Source organism: Elephantulus edwardii, unplaced genomic scaffold, assembly GCF_000299155.1.
Source record: "Elephantulus edwardii isolate Elephantulus edwardi_28Jun2011 unplaced genomic scaffold, EleEdw1.0 scaffold00047, whole genome shotgun sequence".
Classification (NCBI taxonomy): domain Eukaryota; kingdom Metazoa; phylum Chordata; class Mammalia; order Macroscelidea; family Macroscelididae; genus Elephantulus; species Elephantulus edwardii.
This window is the reverse complement of record NW_006399797.1, coordinates 18,358,006-18,379,579: the sequence shown is the minus strand read 5'-3', so window position 1 is coordinate 18,379,579 and position 21,574 is coordinate 18,358,006. Positions and strand designations below refer to the sequence as shown.

At 38.4% G+C, this 21,574-nt stretch overlaps 1 protein-coding gene across 1 annotated transcript in view; it reads left to right on the top strand.

Moving 5' to 3' along the window:
• The window catches only part of PTPRR (protein tyrosine phosphatase, receptor type, R), a 462,079-nt gene that overhangs the window by 221,528 nt on the left and 218,977 nt on the right, over positions 1-21,574 (top strand). The window contains exons 2-3 of the mRNA XM_006886086.1: positions 4,054-4,167; positions 15,494-15,649. Of these exons, the coding sequence (XP_006886148.1) occupies positions 4,054-4,167; positions 15,494-15,649 (270 nt within the window). The remainder of the gene's footprint in view (positions 1-4,053; positions 4,168-15,493; positions 15,650-21,574) is intronic.

Below are 21,574 nucleotides of genomic sequence, written 5' to 3'. Positions count from 1 at the left end.
TTGGCAGCATCATGATAGATGATGAAGAGACTGAGACTGTTAATAGCTTTAGTTTGCTCAGTTCCACATCAACACTCTTGGTACCAGCAGTCAGGAAAAAAAATACATTGGGAAAGTTCACTGTCAGGGACCTCTCCAAAGTGCTGAAGAGCAATGATGTCCATCTACAGATTAAGGTGTGCCTGATCCAGGCCATAGTCTTCACAATTACTTATTATGCATCAGAAAGCTGGAAAATATATAAGGCTGATAGAAGGATAATTGATGCCTTTGAGCTGTGGGATTGCCAGAACAAACAGGTTCATCCAAGAGAGGGTGAAACCAGGCTGATCCTTGGAGACAAGAATTCTGAAGGTCCTGAATGTTCATCTGACATACTTTGGGCATGTTGCAAGGAAGGACCAATTCTTAGAGAGGGGTGTCATGCATGAAAGGGTGAAGGAACAGTAATATGGGTTGATTTTGTAACTGGGTTAATGAGGATAGGTGTGTTAGGGTTCAGATGTGTTGCACACAGGGTCACTATGACTCACAAGTGACTCAACAGCACATAATAACAACAACCACCACATATAATACTTGATATTTATTAGGTTTTACTGCCTCTGAAAACTAGCTGGAGTATATGCTATGAGATTATTTCCACTCAAGGATACTTCACAACACTATCTATGTAAAGGAGCTCTGGTGGCTAAGTGGGTAAGAAGTTGTGCTGGCAACCCAAAAGCACATGGTTTGAATCCACTAGCTGCTTAGCACAAGAAAGCAGCATACATAAAAACAACATACAGTATACCTGTTAATACTACTTTTCCCTCATTGTCACTAATGCTATTTCAGTTCATAGCTACCCTCTCCAGATTTCTCAGGCTGTGATTCTTAGTTGGAGAAGACTGCTCATCTTTCTTCCTCAGAGTCAAGGATGGATTTGAACCACCAGAGACACGAAGTCTTTTGGTTATCAGCACTGTCTGTTAGGTACTACATTATGAGAGCTTTTTTTTTTTAGCATCACTGTTTTTGTGGAATAGTCAGGAATATGTGAATGCATTGTAAAATCAACTCGGCTTTTCACAGGCAGGCAGAGGGCTGAGGCAAACGATTCACATGTTTTGTTGCAAAGAGCCAGATTATTTCCGTGTAAATTAACTAATTACTTCAATTTACTTCTTCATTTTAGTTGGATAGGCTGAATTTCCCTTTCAAATGCATGGCTTTTTCCTTCTTAGGATGTTGCCTTCTTGAATGGTTTTTAATCTTGAGTTCCCATTTCACTTCCCATTTACCATTTCAATCTGAGGAACTAAGAACGACTTTAATACTGTTTCCACAGTTACAAGCCTCAAGTTAATCATGGCCCTGGGAATTTAATTCTCAAGTGTGTACACAACCCTCCTGACTCTCAGTTCCCAGTGTGGACTGTTGGCTCCAAACCCTGCCCCTGGGGGTCCAGGGCACTGCCTGCCTGCTTACCCTGCTTGACAAACACTGCTGCTGAGCCAGAAGTCAGAGTGTCCTCATCACTGTTTTCTAGAACTGAGGAGCCCATCATTGGCCTCTTCAAGGAAGAGAGGTGGACAGAGTCTCTAATATAATGTCCCACAACTAATGACAGTGTCTGCAGCCTCAAAGAGCTGAAAGCAGACTTCTACAGGAAAGTAAACCCATTCTCACAGCCACTGTTAGACTGGGTTTTCTAATCTCTTGGGTTAGCAGGTGGATGCATAAAGCATGCTTTCAAAGTATAATGTTGTTTTTCTCATTAATACATGTCAAAGCCCTATTCATTCTTCCAAGCTTAGCTCAAGACTTACTTCCTGTACTAAATTATATTCCTAAATGTGGAACACATTTTTTTAGACTTTAGAAGAGAGCAGAGAATAATAAAGCAAGTAATTGTGATAAATTTTATCTAGAAAAAATCATTACTGATGGTGTTGATGTAACTAGGTACAAAACAACAATTCAGGTATTGCTAAAAGTTTCTTTCCCCATTTCCAAAAGTAAGTTATATTGTGCACTTTGGCTATGAGGTAGAGTTTTTCAAGTGCTGTTCCCTTTTTTGGATCTCAAGTTGTTTCAGAGCTCAGCTCCAGCTACCTAACATGTTGTTGTTATGTGCCATCAAGTCGTCTGTGACTCATAGCAACCCTATGTGCAGAAGCTCTGAAGCCTGCCCTGTCCTGAGCCAGTCTCATTGATTCCAACATACCTACCTTCCTTACTCCAGATGTTGTTTCAATCCATCTCATCTAGGGTCTTCCTAGCCTGTGCTGTCTCTCCACTATTCCGAGCATGATGTCCTTATCCAAGGACCAGTCCCTCCTGGCCACGTGCCCAAAGTTTGTGAGACAGAACTTCAAAATCCTAACCTTCAAGGAGAAACTTGGTTTCATCCTCTCCAAGACAGACCCATTTGTTCTCTTGGTGGTCCGTGGTATGTTCAGTACTCTTCTCCAGCACCACAACTCAAAGGCATCAATTCTCCTTCTGTCATCTTTAATTATTGTCCAGCTCTCTGATGAATGGAATGAACAAGCCTAATAACTCTTGCCAAAGGTGTATAACCAATATGGAGTTTCATCTAGATTGACCATCTTTGATAGAAACCACTACATGTTGTTGTGGGTTGTTGTTTTGTTTTGGTTAGTTTTTTGTTACTTCCTTATTTCCCTCTGATTCCTGTATTTCATCTAGTCACTCATTTTTTTCACTGGTTTATATTTTCTTTACTTGAGAGTTCTGTTGTAGGTAGGGAGTTGCACTCTTACCCTAAAGGTCATGTGTCTCTGATACCCTAAACCCACCAACAGCTCCAGGAGAGAAGTATGGGCCATCTCTTCCTAGTTACAGCCTCAGAAACCCAGTAAAAGGTCAGGGAGTTGGTTCTAACTTAACAACAATGAGAAAGAGGTTATGTACAGAAGATATTATATTTCCTAACAAAACTAAAATCCCAAAGCACTATCATTTGCCTTTGAGAGCAAAGTGATAAAAGGTCCTTTCAGAGTTCCTTTCTATACAATCCACTTGTAAAGCAACCTGTAATCTATCAATGTAGATGTATGACTCACTTTATTAAATGGATGGTGGGTTTTTAAATTTCCTACTATGTTCATTTAGTGAATGAAGCATTATAAAAACAGAAGAAATGTGTGAAGAGTTGGGTTCTCCGTCTTGTAAATTATATATCTCAAAAAATTAAAAATTATATTGCATTTTAAAAAGATACAGTAAACTGATTATTGGTTCTAGTACTCATGACTTATGTTATGGTTCTATCATTGAAACCACAATTTAGTTTTTATTGTAGACATTTTTAAACATTTAGTTGCTGTTATTTTTTCCACAGCAAGCCTGACAATTAAGAGCATTTATCCAAACACATATCATTAGTACCACTGGTGTCCTGACCAGATGTGAAGTGTATTGTACCTTTTTCTTTTGCTTTATTCTGGAAATAGGTCAGTATGTACAGGAACAGCCGAGTCTGCAATTATGATTCTTTCATAGTGCTTTCCTCTCTATATGACTGTGTGTGAACACAAGCTGAAGTTGCTTTTTACCCTGAACTACTGGGGGGGAAAACACACCAAAAAACTTGTGACCAGGGATGCTATTCTATCATTAAGATTTGAACTAAAAAAAAAAAAATCATACATGTCAGTAGCATTTTATTAACAGTCTTTTGCATTATTCCTTATAGCTGTGCACATTGCATTATTATACAACACACTTGTAATTTTAACTACTGTTGCAACTCACAGCTGACCCTCCAGCAGGTTTTCTGATGCAGCAAGTCACACAGGAGACTGCCCACCTTTCCCCCGCAGAGCAGCTGGTGGATTTGAATGCATGCCTTAGCTGGCAGCATAATTCCTTACCACTAGGACCATTTAATTTTCACGTACCCCCCAAAACATGTCTTTATAATTTTACTTTTGAGTAAGATGAAATTGAGTCACTGAAATTGTCGTGACAAGTCCTCAGTCTGGAATTGAATGAGCCAGATCTTAACATAATATGGATTTCTTTTTGTCTTTGTTTTTCCAGACACTTCAAATGGATGTAAACAAGCTGAACATAACCTTGCTTCGGATATTCCGCCAAGGAGTGGCAGCTGCCTTGGGACTCTTACCCCAGCAAGTGCACATCAATCGCCTCCTTGTAAGCTATTTAAATTTCACATTCAAGAGTACAAATTTTGTTTTCTGTTAAGGGTTTATGCTTCTACAGTGCAAGGCCAACTCTAGCCTACTACCTGTTTGTAAACAAGCCACACCCTTCATTTGCATATAACCAGCAGTTGCTTTCATAGTGGGCACAGAATTGGACACCTTATCCCAATACAAACAGCTTGCACATTATTCAAGGGTTTGTTTGGGGTTTGAGGTTTTTTTAATAGAGAACAACTTCTTGAATGATATTTTCTTTTAAACCCTATGTACATCATATGTGAAAATGTAATAGTTAAAAATGACTGGCTGGCCTGTGAAGCTTGAAATGTTTACAATCTGGCTTTTCACAGAAAGCTTGCCAACACTATTGTAGTTCAAGACTCTATAATCCTTTGTAATTATAATCACCACTTGTTGCAACTGAGTCCATCCTGGTTGGTCCATGTGTGTCAAAGAAGGACACTGTTCCATAGAACTTTCAGTGGCTGATTTCTCCTAAGTAGTACATAAAGAAGATCAAAGGAATACATAGTCACTGTAATAAAAATAAATGTTTTACATAATTACTGTAACAGTGCGTTTGAGCATGTTGGATGTTGTGAAGATGGCACACGATAGGGCAAGTTTCCAGTCTATTGTTCATAGGATCATTTAGAGTCATAGTTGACTCAGTGGCTCCTGATGATAACAACAGGTCACTAAGTCTTTCTTTTTTTAATTTTTTTTAATTAATTTCAATTAACATTTACAGAGATTTTGGATTTCCATTCATTCATTGTTGCAGTTTTATCCCTGCCCCCCCCCCATTTCACTCTTCTCTTTGAAAAGTAAAAGTCCTTCATTGGTACACAATCCCCCCGCACCGCTCTCACACGCCCCCCCCCCAATATACTCCACTCTGCAACTTTCATTCCAGACTCTTATGATAATCATACTGTTGTTGCTATTAGGTGCCATCGAGTCATAGACGACTCATAGTGACCCGATAAACGAAAGGCCTGAGCACTGTTTGTACATAGAGTTTCCGGAGGCAAGCCATTTCAGAAGTGGATGCTACTCCGGCTTCCAGGCTTGTTTTAGTCAGGAAGCTCCAGCAAATACTGTCCATCATGGGTGACCATCACCATGTTTGGCACATCAGTGTCCCAGTGCTCGGCATCACAGCAACCACGAGTTACCTCTGTACAGCAATGCACAGACCAGTGCTGTACAGCCTAGAAGAATGTTTAACAGGAAAACAATGTGAACCCGGCCTGAGGGCTGCAGATTAAAATATGATACTCATAATGCCCTAAAATATATTGCTTCTAAACTATTCTCTCCTCATCAGTTTCAATGCAGTATACATAATTTATCTAGTTTTTCTCATTCTTACCCCAACCCTGATGTCAGTCCCATTCTACAGCAGTGACACTATGCAGTGTTTGTCCTTTTGTGACTGAGATATTTCACTCAACATAATGTTCTCCAGGGTCATGCATTTTGAATAATATTGCATGAGTTCCTTGTTTTTCAATGCAGCATAGTATTCCATTATGTGAATATATCACAGCTTCTTTATCAATTCATTTGTTGTGGGGCATTTAGGTTGCTTCCAACTCCTTGCTTTTGTGAACAAAGCCATGATAAACATGGGTGTGCATATATCTGCTTGGATGTCGTTTATGGTCTCTTTAGGGTATATTCCCAGTAATGGAATTGCTGGGTCAAATGGTATCTCTATTTGCAACTTTTTGAGGAAGCGCCACACCACTTTCCACAGTGGTGTTCAGTCTCTCCACAACCTTGCCAGCATTTGTTGCTTGCTGTTTTGTTAAATTTTGCTGTTCTTACTGGGGTGAGATGATATCTCATAGTTGTTTTAATTTGCATCTCTCTTAGAGCTAGGGATTTTGAACATTTCTCCATGTGTTTGTTGGCCATCTGAATGTCTTCTTTGGTGAAGTGAGTGTTCATATCCTGTGCCCATTTTTCAATTGCATTATTTATATTTATCATGTTGTGGTGCTCAAGTATTTTATAAATTCTAGATGTAAGTCCCTTATCTTACATGTCATTACCAAACACTTTTTCACAGTCTTTGGCTTCCCTTTTTACCCTGTTGGAAAAGTTTTTGGATGTGTATAGGGATTTGATTCTTAGAAGGTCCCATTCATCTATTTTATCGTCTCCTGGTTGTAGATTTTTCAGGATACTTGGAAGACTGTTTATATTGTGGATTAGGACTACTAAAGTTCTTCCAAACTTTTCTTTAATGAAGTTTATAGTCCTTGGTTTTAGTCCTAGGTCCATGATCCACCTTGAGTTGGTTTTTGTGTATGGAGTGAGGAGTGAATCTTGCTTAAGTCTTCTGCAGATATTTTTCCAATTTTGCCAGCACCATTTGTTAAAAAGGTCGTTTCCCCACTTAAATGATTTAATCTCCTTGTCAAAAGTCAGTTGATCATAGGTAGATGGGCCGATTTCTGGGTTCTCAATTCTTTTCCATTGATCTATGTGTCTGTCATTGTATCAGTATCATGCTATCTTAACCACCATGGCAGTGTAGTAGGATTTTAAATCAGGGAGTGAGATGCTTCCTACCTTTCTTCTATTTTTAAGGAGTGCTTTGATTATTCGGGACTTATTGCCATTCCAAATGAAGCTGGAGAGTGCCTTTTCCATCTCATTGAAGAATGGCATTGGTATTTGAATTGGGATCACATTGAACGTGTAAATTGCCTTTGGTAGTATTGCTGTTTTCACAATATTGAGTCTTCCTATCCATGAGCAAGGGATATTCTTCCACTTCTCCAGGTCTCTTTTTGTTTCCTGTAGTAATGTTTTGTAATTTTCTTTGAATAGATCCTTTGTGCTTCTAGTTATATTTACTCCCAAATATTTTCTCTTGTGATTAGCTATTGTGAAGGGTATTGTTTTTCTTAGCTCCAGCTCTGTATTCTCTTTGTCACTGTAGAGAAATCCAACTGATTTTTGTATGTTGATCTTGTATCCTGCTACTTTTCTGAATTGGTCAACTATGTCCAATAGTTTTCTTGCTGAATCTTTAGGGTTTTCTAAGTATACTATCATGTCATCAGCATAGAGAGATAATTTTACCTCCTCTTTCCCAATTTGGATTCCTCTTATGTCTTTCTCTTGTTAGGGCATTTCTTAAGGTGCCTCTGTGTGGACAAGAACCTCTACAATTTCAGGATGGCTTTCTGTCTGAGCTATTATTCTCTTGCCTCTTGCCATATTGCAAAACTCTTCATTCAGGCTGGAGAAAGATGATACAGCAATTTCAGGTGCCATATCTAGACATTGCAATTGTAAAAGCAGTACCTTCCTAAACATATTAACATTTATGCCAGGTCAAAAATGCCTCCATTTTCACCTGTGTCCTGTGGACTCAACTCATTGCCATCAAGTCAGAGCCAACTCAGAGCCGACCCTCCAGTAGGTTTTTAGAGGCTGTAAATCACATGGGAACAAATTGTCCATCTTTATCCCATGGAGCAAGTGGTGGACTTGAACTGCCTGCCTTTGAATTGACAGCACAACTCCTTACAGGGGTAGAGAGTCATCCAAAGTAAAAAGTAAAAGGTCAGCAAAAAAGAAGACAACCCTCAATGAGATAGATTGGCAAAATGGCTAGAACAATGGCAGAGGGGGGAACCTCTACCATTTCCACTGGTAGCCATGTTTGTTAACCATTCTTTCCACCAAGGGACTTCATCTTTTTGGCACTTGTTGTTGTTGTTGTTGTTGTTGTTGTGTACCCTGAGTGTAGATTTGTCCAATGCAATGTGTATGTTAGTTTCATGACTGCTACCATGGATGATTCATGTGGATCCATATGAAATGAAATCTTTGACAATTTCAACTTTTCTCTCTTTGTCATGATGTTGCCTAGTGGTCCACTGGTGAGGATTTTTGTTTTCCAGATGTTGACACTATTCGCCAAATATTCTTCATTATGAGAAAAACTTCTCTCTTATCCAAGGTACCACTTTCAAGTTGTTGTTGTTGTTTGCTGTCAAGTTGAGCATGACTCATAGCGACTCTATGAACAAAAGAACTAATGCCTTTCCATAACTATCGTCATTTCTCCAAGTTTACAGAGTTCCCAGAGGCATATGGTTTAGGAAGTGGATGCCACTCCTGTTTCCAAACCTGTTCTACAACTGGGAGCTCCATCAAACACTGTCCACATTGGGAAACCATTCTAGTAATTGATAACCCAATGGTACAAGGTTCAGCATTACAGCAAACCCAGGTTACTTCATACAGCACATTGACAAACAGTAATGTACAAAGTGGAAGAGTGTTCCTCCAGATATAACAGCACTAGTTTCATTTAGCAGTGGTTAAGTGTCATCAAGTCAAATACAACTGAGAGTAAGTTTTGCACAAAAGACCTTAACTCTGTTCTATAACTAACATCATTTCTGTACAGAACTCTGTGCTATAACTAATATAATTTCTATACATTTATAGAGTTTAGAGAGTTTTTAGAGTTTAAAGAGTTTGTAGAGGTAGTCTCTATTTAAACCCCTTCGAGTATATCAATAGAATGAAGGGAAATATATTAGAAGATTTTTAGTCTAATATTAAGATCTAATATTTGATGATGAGGCTCAAATAGAATGCCAGGATCAATAGTTTTGAAAAACCAAGAGAAAACTTGAATGAGATCTAAAATGGACATGAGATAAACCCAAAATATAGGGGTTAATCTATCAATCCCCTCTGTCCTTTTTCCCCCCACTTTCCTCACTATCTGGGGGAATTGGTGTCATCCAACTTTATCCCACATGGACATAAATGTAGATGTGAGCAGAAAAAAAAAGGCATATTCACACCAGTTGATCTTTGTCTTGAAAAAAGCTACTCTTTTAACATTTACTAGAAAAGGTGCTTTAAAATAATCTTACAGTTCCAAAAGTTTCCTTCTTAATTTATGTTGCAGTAGGAATGCAAACAATTAGTATCTAATTGTTCTGTCTTTAGTAACTATGCTTCTCCTTGGGATCTACTTCATACTGTATCCAATATCCATATTCCAAGCTATGGAGAAGAACTTGCTTTTCCTTTTAGTTTAAGGTCTTTGTTTCTTCTCATTTTCCTGCTATGGTTATGATAGACATTTATTCTATAAGTTAACTGCATTCCATGATCAAAAAAAATCTTTAAAAGAAGAAGTTTTCAATGGCAATGTTTAGAAATTGATTTCCAGGTCCTCTTACATCTTAGAATGCCTAAGTCTGAAAACTCTGGTGAAACCTATTTTCTGTGAGTGATACCAATAGTATTTTAAATACCAATAACATCTTCTAGCATCATAGCAGCCACCATAGTATGATAAACTGACCAATGAGTATTGTTTCTGATTGCCTTTTATGAAAGTAAAATCTAACCAATGAAAATGATACCTTTAACTTGTACTCCTAGCAAATTGCACTGCCAATGCAAAGGCACTCAGTTCAAATCCATCAACTTCTCTGTAGTAGAAAGATGGGCAGTCTCTTCCTGTGTGATTTACTGGCTCTGAAAACCTGATGAAAGATACCTATAGGTTTGTTCTGACTTGATGGTACATGATAAACACAACTGGCAAGGAATAGTGACTGTACCATGGACTGACAGAAGAATGAGGGTAGTCTGTAAAGAATTGTGCTGCTAACTCAAATGCTGAGCCTCTCTGACAGTTCAATCTACTATCCACATCAAAAGAGAAAGACAATCTCTTCTCATTTGATTTACAGCCTTGAAAACCCATGAGTTGATCCCACTCCACAGTAATGAGAAAGAAAGACAAGAACAAACAAGTTTGTCTGAGATGTCTTCCCACAATTTGGAAATGTTGTTAGGATGGCCCAGTTCCTGTGGGAGTACATTACACTTGGCAAATTAGGGAGACAGCAAAAAAGAGAAAGACGTACTGCAGAACAGAATAACCCAGTAGTTGCCACAATGGACTCAAGCATGGCCACAGCCATAAGGATGGCACAGGACAGAAGAATGTGGAGTTCTTTTGTACACAGGGTTGCTGTGAGTGAAAACTGACTCAACAGAATCTAACCACCACTTAGAAGAGGAAGCCTGGTAACAGAAAGGTTAAGCCCACAGCTGTTAATGAAAAGGTTGGTGGTTTGAAAAAAATACCCTACCAAGCTCCTGCCATAAAAGTCACAGCCTAGGAAATTGTGCAGACTAGATCGTACACTGTCATTATGAATTGGAATTCTACTTTAACAGCACTCAGTGAGAAAATATTTAGATATCTAATATAGCTTCTTCTTCTTCTTCTTCTTCTTGTTATTTTTGTTGTAGTAGGGTACCATCAAGTCAGAACTGACCCATAGCTGACCCTTTCATGGGTTTTTAGAAGCAGTTAATTGCATGGGAGGAGACTTCCCATCCTTCTCTCACAGAACAGCTGGGTTTCAAACTAAGTGCCTTCAGGATTACAGTGCAGTTCTTTACCACTAGGCCATGAGAGCTCTCTAAATATTTTCTTTTTGTTGTTGTGTACCTTAAAGTTGGAACCAACCCATAGCTGACCCTCCAGTGCGTTTTCAGAGGCAGTTAATCACACTAGAGGAGATTGCCCAGCCTTCTCCCACAGAGTTGTTGCTGGATTTGAACTGCATGCCTCCGGGGTTGCAGTGCAATTTCTTACCACTAGGCCACCAAAGCTCCCTATTTATATTAGATGTAGGTATTCATTTATATTTAGGGGATTCTGGTGGGATAGGCCATAGGCAGTTTCACTGTTAATCCAAAATTCACCCCTCTCTGCGTAGGTAGAAGTAAGACTTAGCCTTGCCCATGTTACCATTTCTCCTTTCACAAATAGTGTTAGAGGGAGTGGAATTTGTTGCTCCATACACATAGAAATATGGTTTGGTTTTGTAAATATGGAGCTTGGAAGGTATAGTTGAAACTGTTAGTATTTGTTTCTACAAAGTAAGGGAGAAAACCTAAAAGGTTACTTTTGCTGCTACTAAGATAAAAAGAAAGTTGATAGGCTGCTTTATGGCCTGAAACTATAAGGTCTGAAGATGAATTAAGGTGAAACTGAAAGTTCCTTTAAAAGTCTATGTGTGATGCTTTTCCTCCTTGATATACAATATCAAGATATGTTGTAAAAAATTACTAATGTTTTTGTTGATTTAATGCTAAGACATATTGAAAAAGAATGATTAAGGTTTTTATTGATTTAATGTTAAGATATATTACAAAAATTTATTAAAGTTTTTGTTGATTTAACTATATTAGATTTTGTTATCTTGAGATGTAGATTTGAAATATATGATATACTTAATGGATATTGATAAAGCAATGTTAATGAATACTGGATGTCATATTATAGGACATATTGTAATTTAGAGGAAAAATGTAAGGCAGTTGAATACTAATTGGATGTTCAAAAGGGGAAAATTTGCCCTAAAAGGATCCTTATAGTAAATAGTAGAATTTGCTACTGAATATGGAGCTTAACCTAAGAAGGATTAAGCTCCACCTAGTACTCTGAAGAACAGACTTCTGAAAGAAGACAAATAGAAAAGTAGAGACTTTGCCAATGAACCAAGGCAAGCTAATGTGGGTGCTTTCCTCATGATGACCACCTGTGTCCACATAACAAGTGGAAGTGGGAGATAGGCAGTAATTAAGAGACAAGCTGGATTTGGACTTGTTCCCTCAGCACTGTTCACCTAGCATAATGAACGGATACATAAAGAAGGGTATACTGGTTTTTGGAGCAGGGAGTCCTGAAGATCCCTCATGTGTTGATTCAGTCTATGAGGAGTTAAGTTTGAGTGAAAGACCCACCAGTCTGAAACACAGTGAGAAGGGTGGACTCCTAAGTTTACAGTTGATGTCCACTTGGACCTAGCCATGGATAGCTGGAAATGTATTGAGTAGAATCCAACCAGATGAAGAGAAGATGGTTCATTCTGTAAGATCATGTTTATCACTGTTACCTGAAGATTTGCTCTAAACTGGACCTTTGTTTATAGATGCAGATGTTCAAAGTTTCAACTGTAATAAAAGGTTCCTCAGAGAAAAAGACATCTTTGTTTCATCAGAGTACTGGTTTGACAGGACTAGGCAAATCAGAAATTGATTCTCTAAAATGGGAGGATTAAGACTTAAGGAGTAAAACAGCTGATTTACATACATCCATGAATATAGATGATCATAAAGGGAAGATTGATCCTTCAGATAATAAGAGATAATGGCTAGGAAAGCCAGAGGGTGGTTTGGGGGAATCAGAACCTTGATAATGGAATTTTGTAGCCATGAGTTAGTATACAGTTACCTTAACTGTGGGCCTATGGTCTTACAAATGATCAATAGCTGTGGGACCAATATAAGGGAGTTATTTCCGCACTGTAAGAGAAAGTGGTGACATTGGTGAAAAGAGAGTAAAGACTGTGGCAAGGTGTATCATAAAATCTCTGGAGATAAAAGCCACAGTTAAAGGTTTTGCTTGTTAAGTGATTGAAGGGGAAACTGACTTGTAACTGCTTTGAGACAAGGTTTGCTGGACTAATTGAAGAAATCCAAGGCTTCTTGTGTTCGTGCAGCTGAGCTGAATGTGGACTTTCACAAATTAATTAATCTGGCTTAGGACTGTTTGTCTAAACCCGGATTTGCATTGTATGATATTCTTTGTCTCCTTAACTCTCCAACCTATTTCCCTAAAAGTCCCCACAACTGTTAGTGAAATCTGTGATTCTTGTAACAAACATGAGGCCAACGATTGGTAGAAAAAGGTGCAAGAGCATAAGGATGGCATATCTGACTTTGTGACTATTTTGGTACTGTGGATATCATTGATAGTGACAGTTCCCCTTTATGAAGTGGGTGGAACTCAAACTCAGCCTTTCCATATTAACACTGCTCCTTTCACAATTGACAGCTTCAATCTTTTCTATATCATGATGTTTTCTTTTGGCCCAGAGGTGAGGATTTTTTTTTCTTGATGTTGAGATGTAGTCTGTATTGAAGGGTGTAGTCTTTAATCTTCTTTAATAAGTGCTTCAAGTCTTTTTCACTTTCTACAGGCAAGCTTTCAATATCTATATAAGATACAGAGATAGATATATTTTAAAAGTTCTCTCACTCATAGAGAAAGGAGAGAAAGCTATCTTGGGCATACTTTTGCAACTATTTATCCAAATAGTATAGTAACTTTTCACAGAACCAAAAGAGGAATCTAACATACCCAGTAACTAATGTAGCATTATGTGCACATTTGTTTCTAAATGTAGTCATCATAATCAATATAGTTGCTACCATATGTGACGCTTCAGAACACAGTGATTAAGAGCACAGGGTTTTTTGAGACAAACACAACCAACTCACTTTCCAACTTGGCAGTGCCCCAGTGTCTGACTCTGAGTAACCTATTTCTGTTTTTCATTTGTAAAATGGGGTTAAGATTACTATTTCATGGGAGTGTTAAACCAGATATGGTTTCAAGGTACACATATATTAGGCATAAAACAAATGCTCTATCCCTACTGTTGTTGTTATTAGATCATAAGCTCTTTAAATTGTTATGAATATGTTTCACATCAGTAATATACTGTACTTAGTCATCATCTCTTGTTTCCTGCAAACACAAAAACATTTAGTAATACACTTCTAAAAATGATGCTGCATTTTACACATGGCTGAAATGCTGACAAACTGCATTAAAAGAAAATGTTCTAGCATGCGGTAACTTCATGTATCAAGAAGGAAAGGCCAATAAAAATCCATTTGCACAAATTCTTTGTATCATCTGTGAAAGAGCAAATACCAATGACCATACTATTTTTAATGTATGTGTGAGATAGAGAGCCTTTATAATTTAAAAAAAAAAATCCTTATTTCTTTTCAACTACTAAGATAAAACTAGTAGAAAAGCTTTATGATAGTATTGTATAACACATGCATTTCGACTCAAGGATCAACTTAAGAAGTGTGACATATTTGAAATGAAGAGTGTAGAATCATAAATCAAGCAAGAATAGCAGAGTGGCATACAAAATAGACTATTTCTCATTAAACTAGTTGTGGTTGTTGTTGTTGATTGCCGTCAAGCCGAGCATGACTCATAGCAACCTTAGGAACAAAAGGCCTGACACCATTCTATAACTATCGACATTTATCAGAGTTCATAGAATTTCCAGAGGCATGTTGTTGAGGAAGTGGATGCCTCTACTGAAAATCAGAGACCTAAAGGTCAACATGTACTCTAAAGTAAAGATGAAAAGATGATGAGGCAGAGATCCTAGAGCACTAGAAATGCAGCAACAAAAATATAACTAAAGAGAATGGTGATAAACTCTGAAAATGTAACTAATGTCAGTGGACAATTTGTGTGGGAATTTTCAAATGAAGACCCAAGTTGCTAGGTCTAGTGATAAATTATAGCTAAAAGTGCAGTAAAATATAATTTAAGCATAAAAATAAGTAAAGCAAGGAAGAAACTGCTAAGCACATGGACAGCCATCTTTCCCAACTTGTCAGACCCTCAAGCTAATTTAAATTCTAAGAAATGACCTAGCATATGGCATAAAAAGAGTCCTGTGGTGGGGAAGTCTGTGGTGAGTTGTGCAGCTAGTGGAGTGGTGGCACCTCTTTTTGGAGGTTAGAACTCACCAGTGGCTCCCTAGGAGAAAGGTAATCTTCTTCTTTGTGATTTGTAGCCTCAGAAAACCTGCTGGAGGGTGAGCTATGAGTTAGTTCTGACTCATTGGGAAGGAGAATTTTGAGAATGACAAAGAATGCTAAAGATACACTGTTATAACAGGTTATACTTTTATTTTATTTTTAAATGCTCCTTAGGCATTTTTATGTGGAAAACATCTGAAAAACCATCTTTTTAAGATTATAAAATGGAATTGCAAATAAGTAACACACAAAGAAGTACAAACTTGTAAATCTTGAAGTGCCAGCTAATTGTAAGAAGGTCACTGAAGATTCCAAACTTGATACTGTTTCTGTTAAATATATCAAGACTAACTCATAAATATCATATGTAAGACATCTTTTAGAACTCTGACTTAATATTTCTTGAAGACTTCTGTTGCTATTATGTACTGTTGAGTCAGACTTAACTCATAGCAGACCCTTCAACAGGTTTTCAGAGGCTGTAAACCTCAGGGGAGGAGATTGCCCCTCTTTCTCCCCCAGAGTAGCTGGTGAATTCAAACTCTGTGCCTTTGGGTTGGCATCATAGCTTGTTATCACTAGGCCAATAGGACTCCCTCTAGAGGATAGAATGTTGATTTAAAGTGTTTCTATAGCATATGTAAATAATCTGCTTTTACTAGGAAAAGAAGAACAGTATTGAATTATTTGTGTCTCCTGTAAACCGAAAAACTGGAAATTCCGAAGCATTGCCATCTGAAGAAGTCCTGCGTTCTCTTAATATTGATGTTTTGCATCAAAGTTTATCCCAATTTGGAATTACAGACATCTCCCCTGAGGTATGTTATGGCATATTTTATTTAAAGTTTGCACAGTTAGCATGATATGATCAGCTAATACAAGGGGGGATTGAAATTCATTATTATAATGTTGCTTGATAATAAAAATCTCCCCAAGGGTCAGAATCCTTTGATCTGCACATTGTATTGTTTATCCCTTAAGGAAATTAATTCTCACATCCAAGTTTCACTTTCTGGAACTTTATTTAGGAAAATTCAGTCTCACACTGAAGTTTCACTTTTTTACGCTGTCTTCTCTAAATCTTTAATGGCTATAGGATCCCTTGATTTATCCAGGCAAGTGTCTGGAAGGAAGTTCATTTAGATAAATTTGTTGATTGGTATTTAATACTAATGGGTCAAAAGAACCAAAAAGACTCTCAAACCTGTCTTCCTATACAGAGGTCCTCACTTTGAAGAGTCGATATTCCTCTGTCCCTAATTAAAGCATCACTGATGGCTCCATGATTAAGCACTTTGCTGCTTATTGTAATGTTGAAAGGTTGAACTCATCCAGTGGCTAAACTGGGGAAACACCTGATAATTTGCTCTTGTGCAGACAGATTAATCCAAAGCAAATGCCTGTGCCTAAGAAACCCTGTGAGGCTGTCCTACTTTGTCATACAGGGTTCCTATGACTTGGAGAAGGCGCAGAGTGCTCCTTGGAGGTACAGATGCTAAAACTTTATCTCCCACACTTTGGGCTAGGAGAGGCTATTCCTTGGGGAAGGAGATCATGCTTGGGAAGGTGCAGGATTGACAAAAGGGATGAAGACCTCCAACCAGATGGACTGACAAAGTAACTGCAGTGAGGGGCTCAAGTGTGTCAGACATTGTGACAATAGCACAGGATAGGGCAGGGTTCAGATCTACTGTTCTTGGAGTCGCTGAGTTGTACCCAAATCGAGAGCACCTAACAACAAGAAGCTGAAAATCAGTTTGACAGTACCTGGGAAATACTACAACATCCATAACCTTTTAGTTCATTTCCTTTGTGATTTTCTTCTGAAAACCAAAACCTTAAGAACTCACAGATATTTTCATCATAGCATTTTCCAAATTTTCATATTTTCCTGGCCACTTCCACCATCTCATTTCTTTATAAGTACCAGCCCCTTTCTATTCCTGCCTCATGTCATTCTAACCAACTCCTAGAATGAGCCTTCTCTATCTACATATGTAATCAAATTCATAGTCACAGAACTAAAACTTGAAAAAACATGTGGAAACATCTATAGATACAAAAATCAAGTTCCTTTATCAAGGCGAAAAATCAAATGAGGGATAAAGGGAAATAAAAATCTAAATCTCTTAATCTATTCCTTTCACCCACCCACCCATTCCTTTTTCCCATACGTCAATCCTTATTTCAGCACACATCACAGATACATTATGAAAGGCTTTGGTACAAGAGTTGAGTTTCAACAGTACCACTAGGATTCAAGTCAGTATTTGACTGAGGGCAGATCATTTCACCTCTGTCAACCACTGGGTGGGGGAGAAGGATCGACACCCTTCTCCTGTGCAATCAACTGCCTCTCAAAACCCTCTGGAAGGTTGGCTATGGGTTGTTTCCAACTCAACAGCACACAACACCACCCCCCATGGTGAGCTTCAATTTACTCATACAAAGAAGAGTGTAGACTTTGTCTTAAATATTTAAAATGTAAACCATTTTAATATATGTTAATCCTTGTATAAAATCAAGCAAATGTAATTTGAAAGCGGGGTCTGTTGGAGAATGTACATTTTTATGGAATCATGACTGTATTATTGTATCTTTCTGAATTTAGTTTGGCACCTACTCCTCTTCCCCTCAGGTCTAATATGTTTCCTTTCTTGCCACCACAGTAGTCTTTCTTAAAACAAATCTGGATATGTATGCCCTCCTACTTTCATGATTTTTCTTTAGCTTCCTAAATATTATAGAAGAAAGCCTGGGTTGCTAAGTATGATATATGATGCTCTGTGCCCTGGGATTTAAATCTTTGTACAGCACTCTCCTAATTTATGCCTTAGCAATCCCCACTTAATGGATTCCTGAATTACCATATAAAAAAGACAATAATGTTAAGCACTGAACTACTGACCAAAAGGTTAGTGGTTCAAATCCACCCAGTAGCTCCATGAAAGAAAGAATTGGAGTCCTGTGCCAGTAAAGACTATAGCTTAGGAAACCTTATGTAGCCATTATATTCTGTCACATAGGATCAGTGTGAGTCAAAGAGACTTGAAAGTACACAACTATAACTAACACAACTCGGCCCTAGGAAGATGAGGTGTGTAGCTGAGCCCTCATTGCAGAGCTGTTAGTTCATACAGATAGCCATATTGAGAGTGTACTTGAATAACAAAAATATCTTTTATTTCCACCTGGGAATGCATCACAGGAGGTCAGAAACTGTCTGAACTGATTATAGAAAGTATTTCATCAAGTGCAGATAGACTGTTAGAGATTTTTTTCTTTTTCATATACTCTTAGAACAATCCAGGCATTACCCTTCAACCAGAGGCTCTGAACACAAAAACAAGAAAAAAAATTGAAGATAGCACTGTGCAATTCTACAAGGAGATGCCTCCCAAGTTCAGGGATTGGTAAGGAAGATCAAACTGGTGCCTTTGAATTGTTGTGCTGGCAAAGAGTATTTAATCTACTACTAGAAGAACAAAGCAAACTATGCTGGAGGAAGTGCAGCCAGATTGCCCCTTAGTGGCTGGCAAGGATGGTGAGACTGTCTCACATACTTTGAGCCAGTTGTTAGGATAGGTCAGTCCCTGAAAAAGGTGGGAAGTCAGAGAAGGAGAAGATATTCAATGAAATGGATTGACATTTATTCAATGAAATGGATTGTCATTACTACAACAATGAACTTAAACACACTGGAGATTATGAAGATCATGCAGCTTTGGGCAAGGTTGGGATCTGCTGTACAGAGAGGCTGCCAAGTTGATTTGATGATAGTTGACAACAAATATATGGACCTTTCCAAATTATTGAGGAGCAATGATGTCAGTTTGAGGATTAAGGTGCAGTTGATTCAGGCCATAGTCTTTCTGATCACTTTCTGTGCATCTGAGAGCTGGTCAATGAATAAGTATGATAGAAGAAGACTTGCTGCCACTGAGCTATAGTATTGGAGAAGAGTTCTGAATATCCATGGACTGCCAAAAGAACAAATATATCTTGGAGAACATACAGCCAAAGTGCTCCTTGGGGGCGAATATAATAAAGCTTTGTTTCATATAACTTGGGCATATTGCTAGGAGAAGCTACTCCTTGGAGAGGGACATCATACTTGGAAAGGTAGAGAATTGACAAAAGGGAGAAAGACATCCAACCAGATAGTTTGACATAGTGATATTGCTTGAGTGTGTTAGAAGTTGTGATGATGGCACAGGATAGGGCAGAGTTCAGAGCTGTTGTTTGTAAGGTCACAACTCGATGACACCTAACTATAACAACAGCCAAAAATCTTGGGGGTTTTGCACTGTATCAGAAGGAATTGGTTGACACAGAAGAATTTAATGAAATAACACATGAGCAAGAGCCTATGGTGATGAAGGAGGAAGTTCAAATTGCTCTGAAGGAATTGGGAAAAAGAAGTTGATGGCATACAAACTGACATATTTCAACAAACAGACACTGCCCTGGACGTGCTCACTAAGTTGTGCCAAGAAATCTGGAGGACAGCTAGCTGGCCCACTGTCTGGAAAAGATAAATATGTGTTCCCATTCCAAAGAAGGTGACCCAACAGAGTGTGGAAATTATCGAGCAATATCATTAATATCACATGCAAGCAAGATTCTGCTGAAAATTATCCAAAAATGTTTGGAACAATATTATCAACAAAGAACTGCCAGATGTGCAGGCTGGATTTAGAAGAGGTTGTGCTTTCTCAAAAAGTTGCAAATAGAGATACCATTTGACCCAGCAATTCCACTACTGGGAATATACCCTGAAGAGACCATAGCTGACATCCAAGCAGATATATGCACACCCATGTTTATTGCAGCTTTGTTCACAATAGCAAGGAGTTGGAAACAACCTAAGTGCCCATCAACAAACGAATGGCTAGAGAAGCTGTGGTATATTCGCACAATGGAATACTATGCTGCATTAAAAAACAAGGAACTCATGCAATATTATTCAAAATGGTTGACTCTGGAGAACATTATGCTGAGTGAAATATCCCAGTCACAAAAGGACAAATATTACATGATGCCACTGTTGTAGAATGGGACTGTCCTTGGGGTTGGGGAGAGACTGAGTAAGATGGGTTCAATAATGTATACTGCACTGAAACAGAGGAGGGAGAGAACTGTCTAAAAGAGATATGTAACTGGGTATTTCTGTCATCACAGGAGACTAGAGCGAGGGCTGCATGGTGGAGGGGACCTGGGGGAGGGTTTGTAAAACAATGAAAGAATCTTTTCTTTTACTTTTCCATAATTTTTGGACTCATGTACTTATAACTTGTTAGTCAAATTTGTGTCTTCTAGGTTGCAACACCCCCATGATACATCTTGAAGGATATGTACATGTACAGCCAAGCACAATCAATAAGAGTGCATCTAAATTCCAAAATCAATCTCCATAATAGTCTATGTGTTTCCTACTGCCAAAGGGGCCCTTTAGAGTAGTGAGAGAAGATCTTCACCCTGAAACCCACAGCGTCCCTTTTCAGCAGGAAGTAGCTAAGAGAATACGCCGTCCCCTTTTCCTTATGACTCAGGGTGAAGTCTCTCTCAGGGAGGAGTGATAGGGAATGGCAAAGGATACACTGACAAAGAAGATTAATCAGAACTGGCTTTGACAAGCACTGTGGCATTTGGACAAGAACAAACTGGGAGGAGGGTAGAGAGAATAGTGCAACAATGAATGAGTGGAAGCCCAAAATCTCTGTAAATGTTTATGAAAATTAATAAAATATAATTATAGAAAAAAAAAGAAGAGGTTGTGGTACTAGGGATATTATAGCTAATGTTAGATGGATCTTGGCAGAAAGCAAAGAATATCAGAAGAATGTCTATCTGTGCTTCATTGACTATGCAAAGTCTTTTAAATGTGTGGATCACAAGAAGCGATGGCTGACTCCGAGAAGAATGGGAATCCCAGAACATTTGATTGTACTAATGCAAAACCTATACTTGCACCAAGAGGCAGTCTTCAGAACAGAGCAAGGAGACACTACATGGTTCAAAATCAAGAAAGGGGTCCATCAGCGATGCAATCTGTCTCCATACCCTTTCAATCTGTATTCAGAACAGATCATCTGAGATGCTGGGCTGTACAAGGAGCAATGTGGCATCAGGATTGGTGGAAGAGTCATCAACAATCTGTGTTATGCAGATGACACAGCCCTGCTTGCTGAAACTGAGAAGGACCTGAAGCGCTTGCTGCAGAAGATCAAGGACTGCAGCCTACTATATGGATTGAAGCTCAAGATCAAGGAAACTAAGATTCTCACCACTGGGCCAATTGGCAGCATCAGTATGGATGGTGAAGAGATTGAGATAGTTAACAGTTTTAACTTGGTTCCACAGTCAACACTCTTGGTAACAGCAGCCAGGAAATCAAGAGATGAATTGCATTAGGAAAGTCAGCTGTGAGGGACCTCTCAAGAGTACTGAAGCGCAACGTCAGGCTGGAGACTAAGGTGCTCCTGATCCAGGCTATAGTCTTCACAATTACATGCTATGCATCGAAGAGTTGGACAGTGGTTTGAGTTGGGGTTTTGGTTTTGGTAGGGTTTTTCTTTAAAGATATTTTAATTCTCTTTTCTTGAGTTTGATTTTTTATAAGTAGAAAATAGCTCTTGAAAAAAGATAAATACTGAACATATATTCCATTTGTTGATACAGTGGTTTTCATTTCTAATCCATTAACTGAAATTGTAGATTCAGTTTCTTATATATAAAGTGAT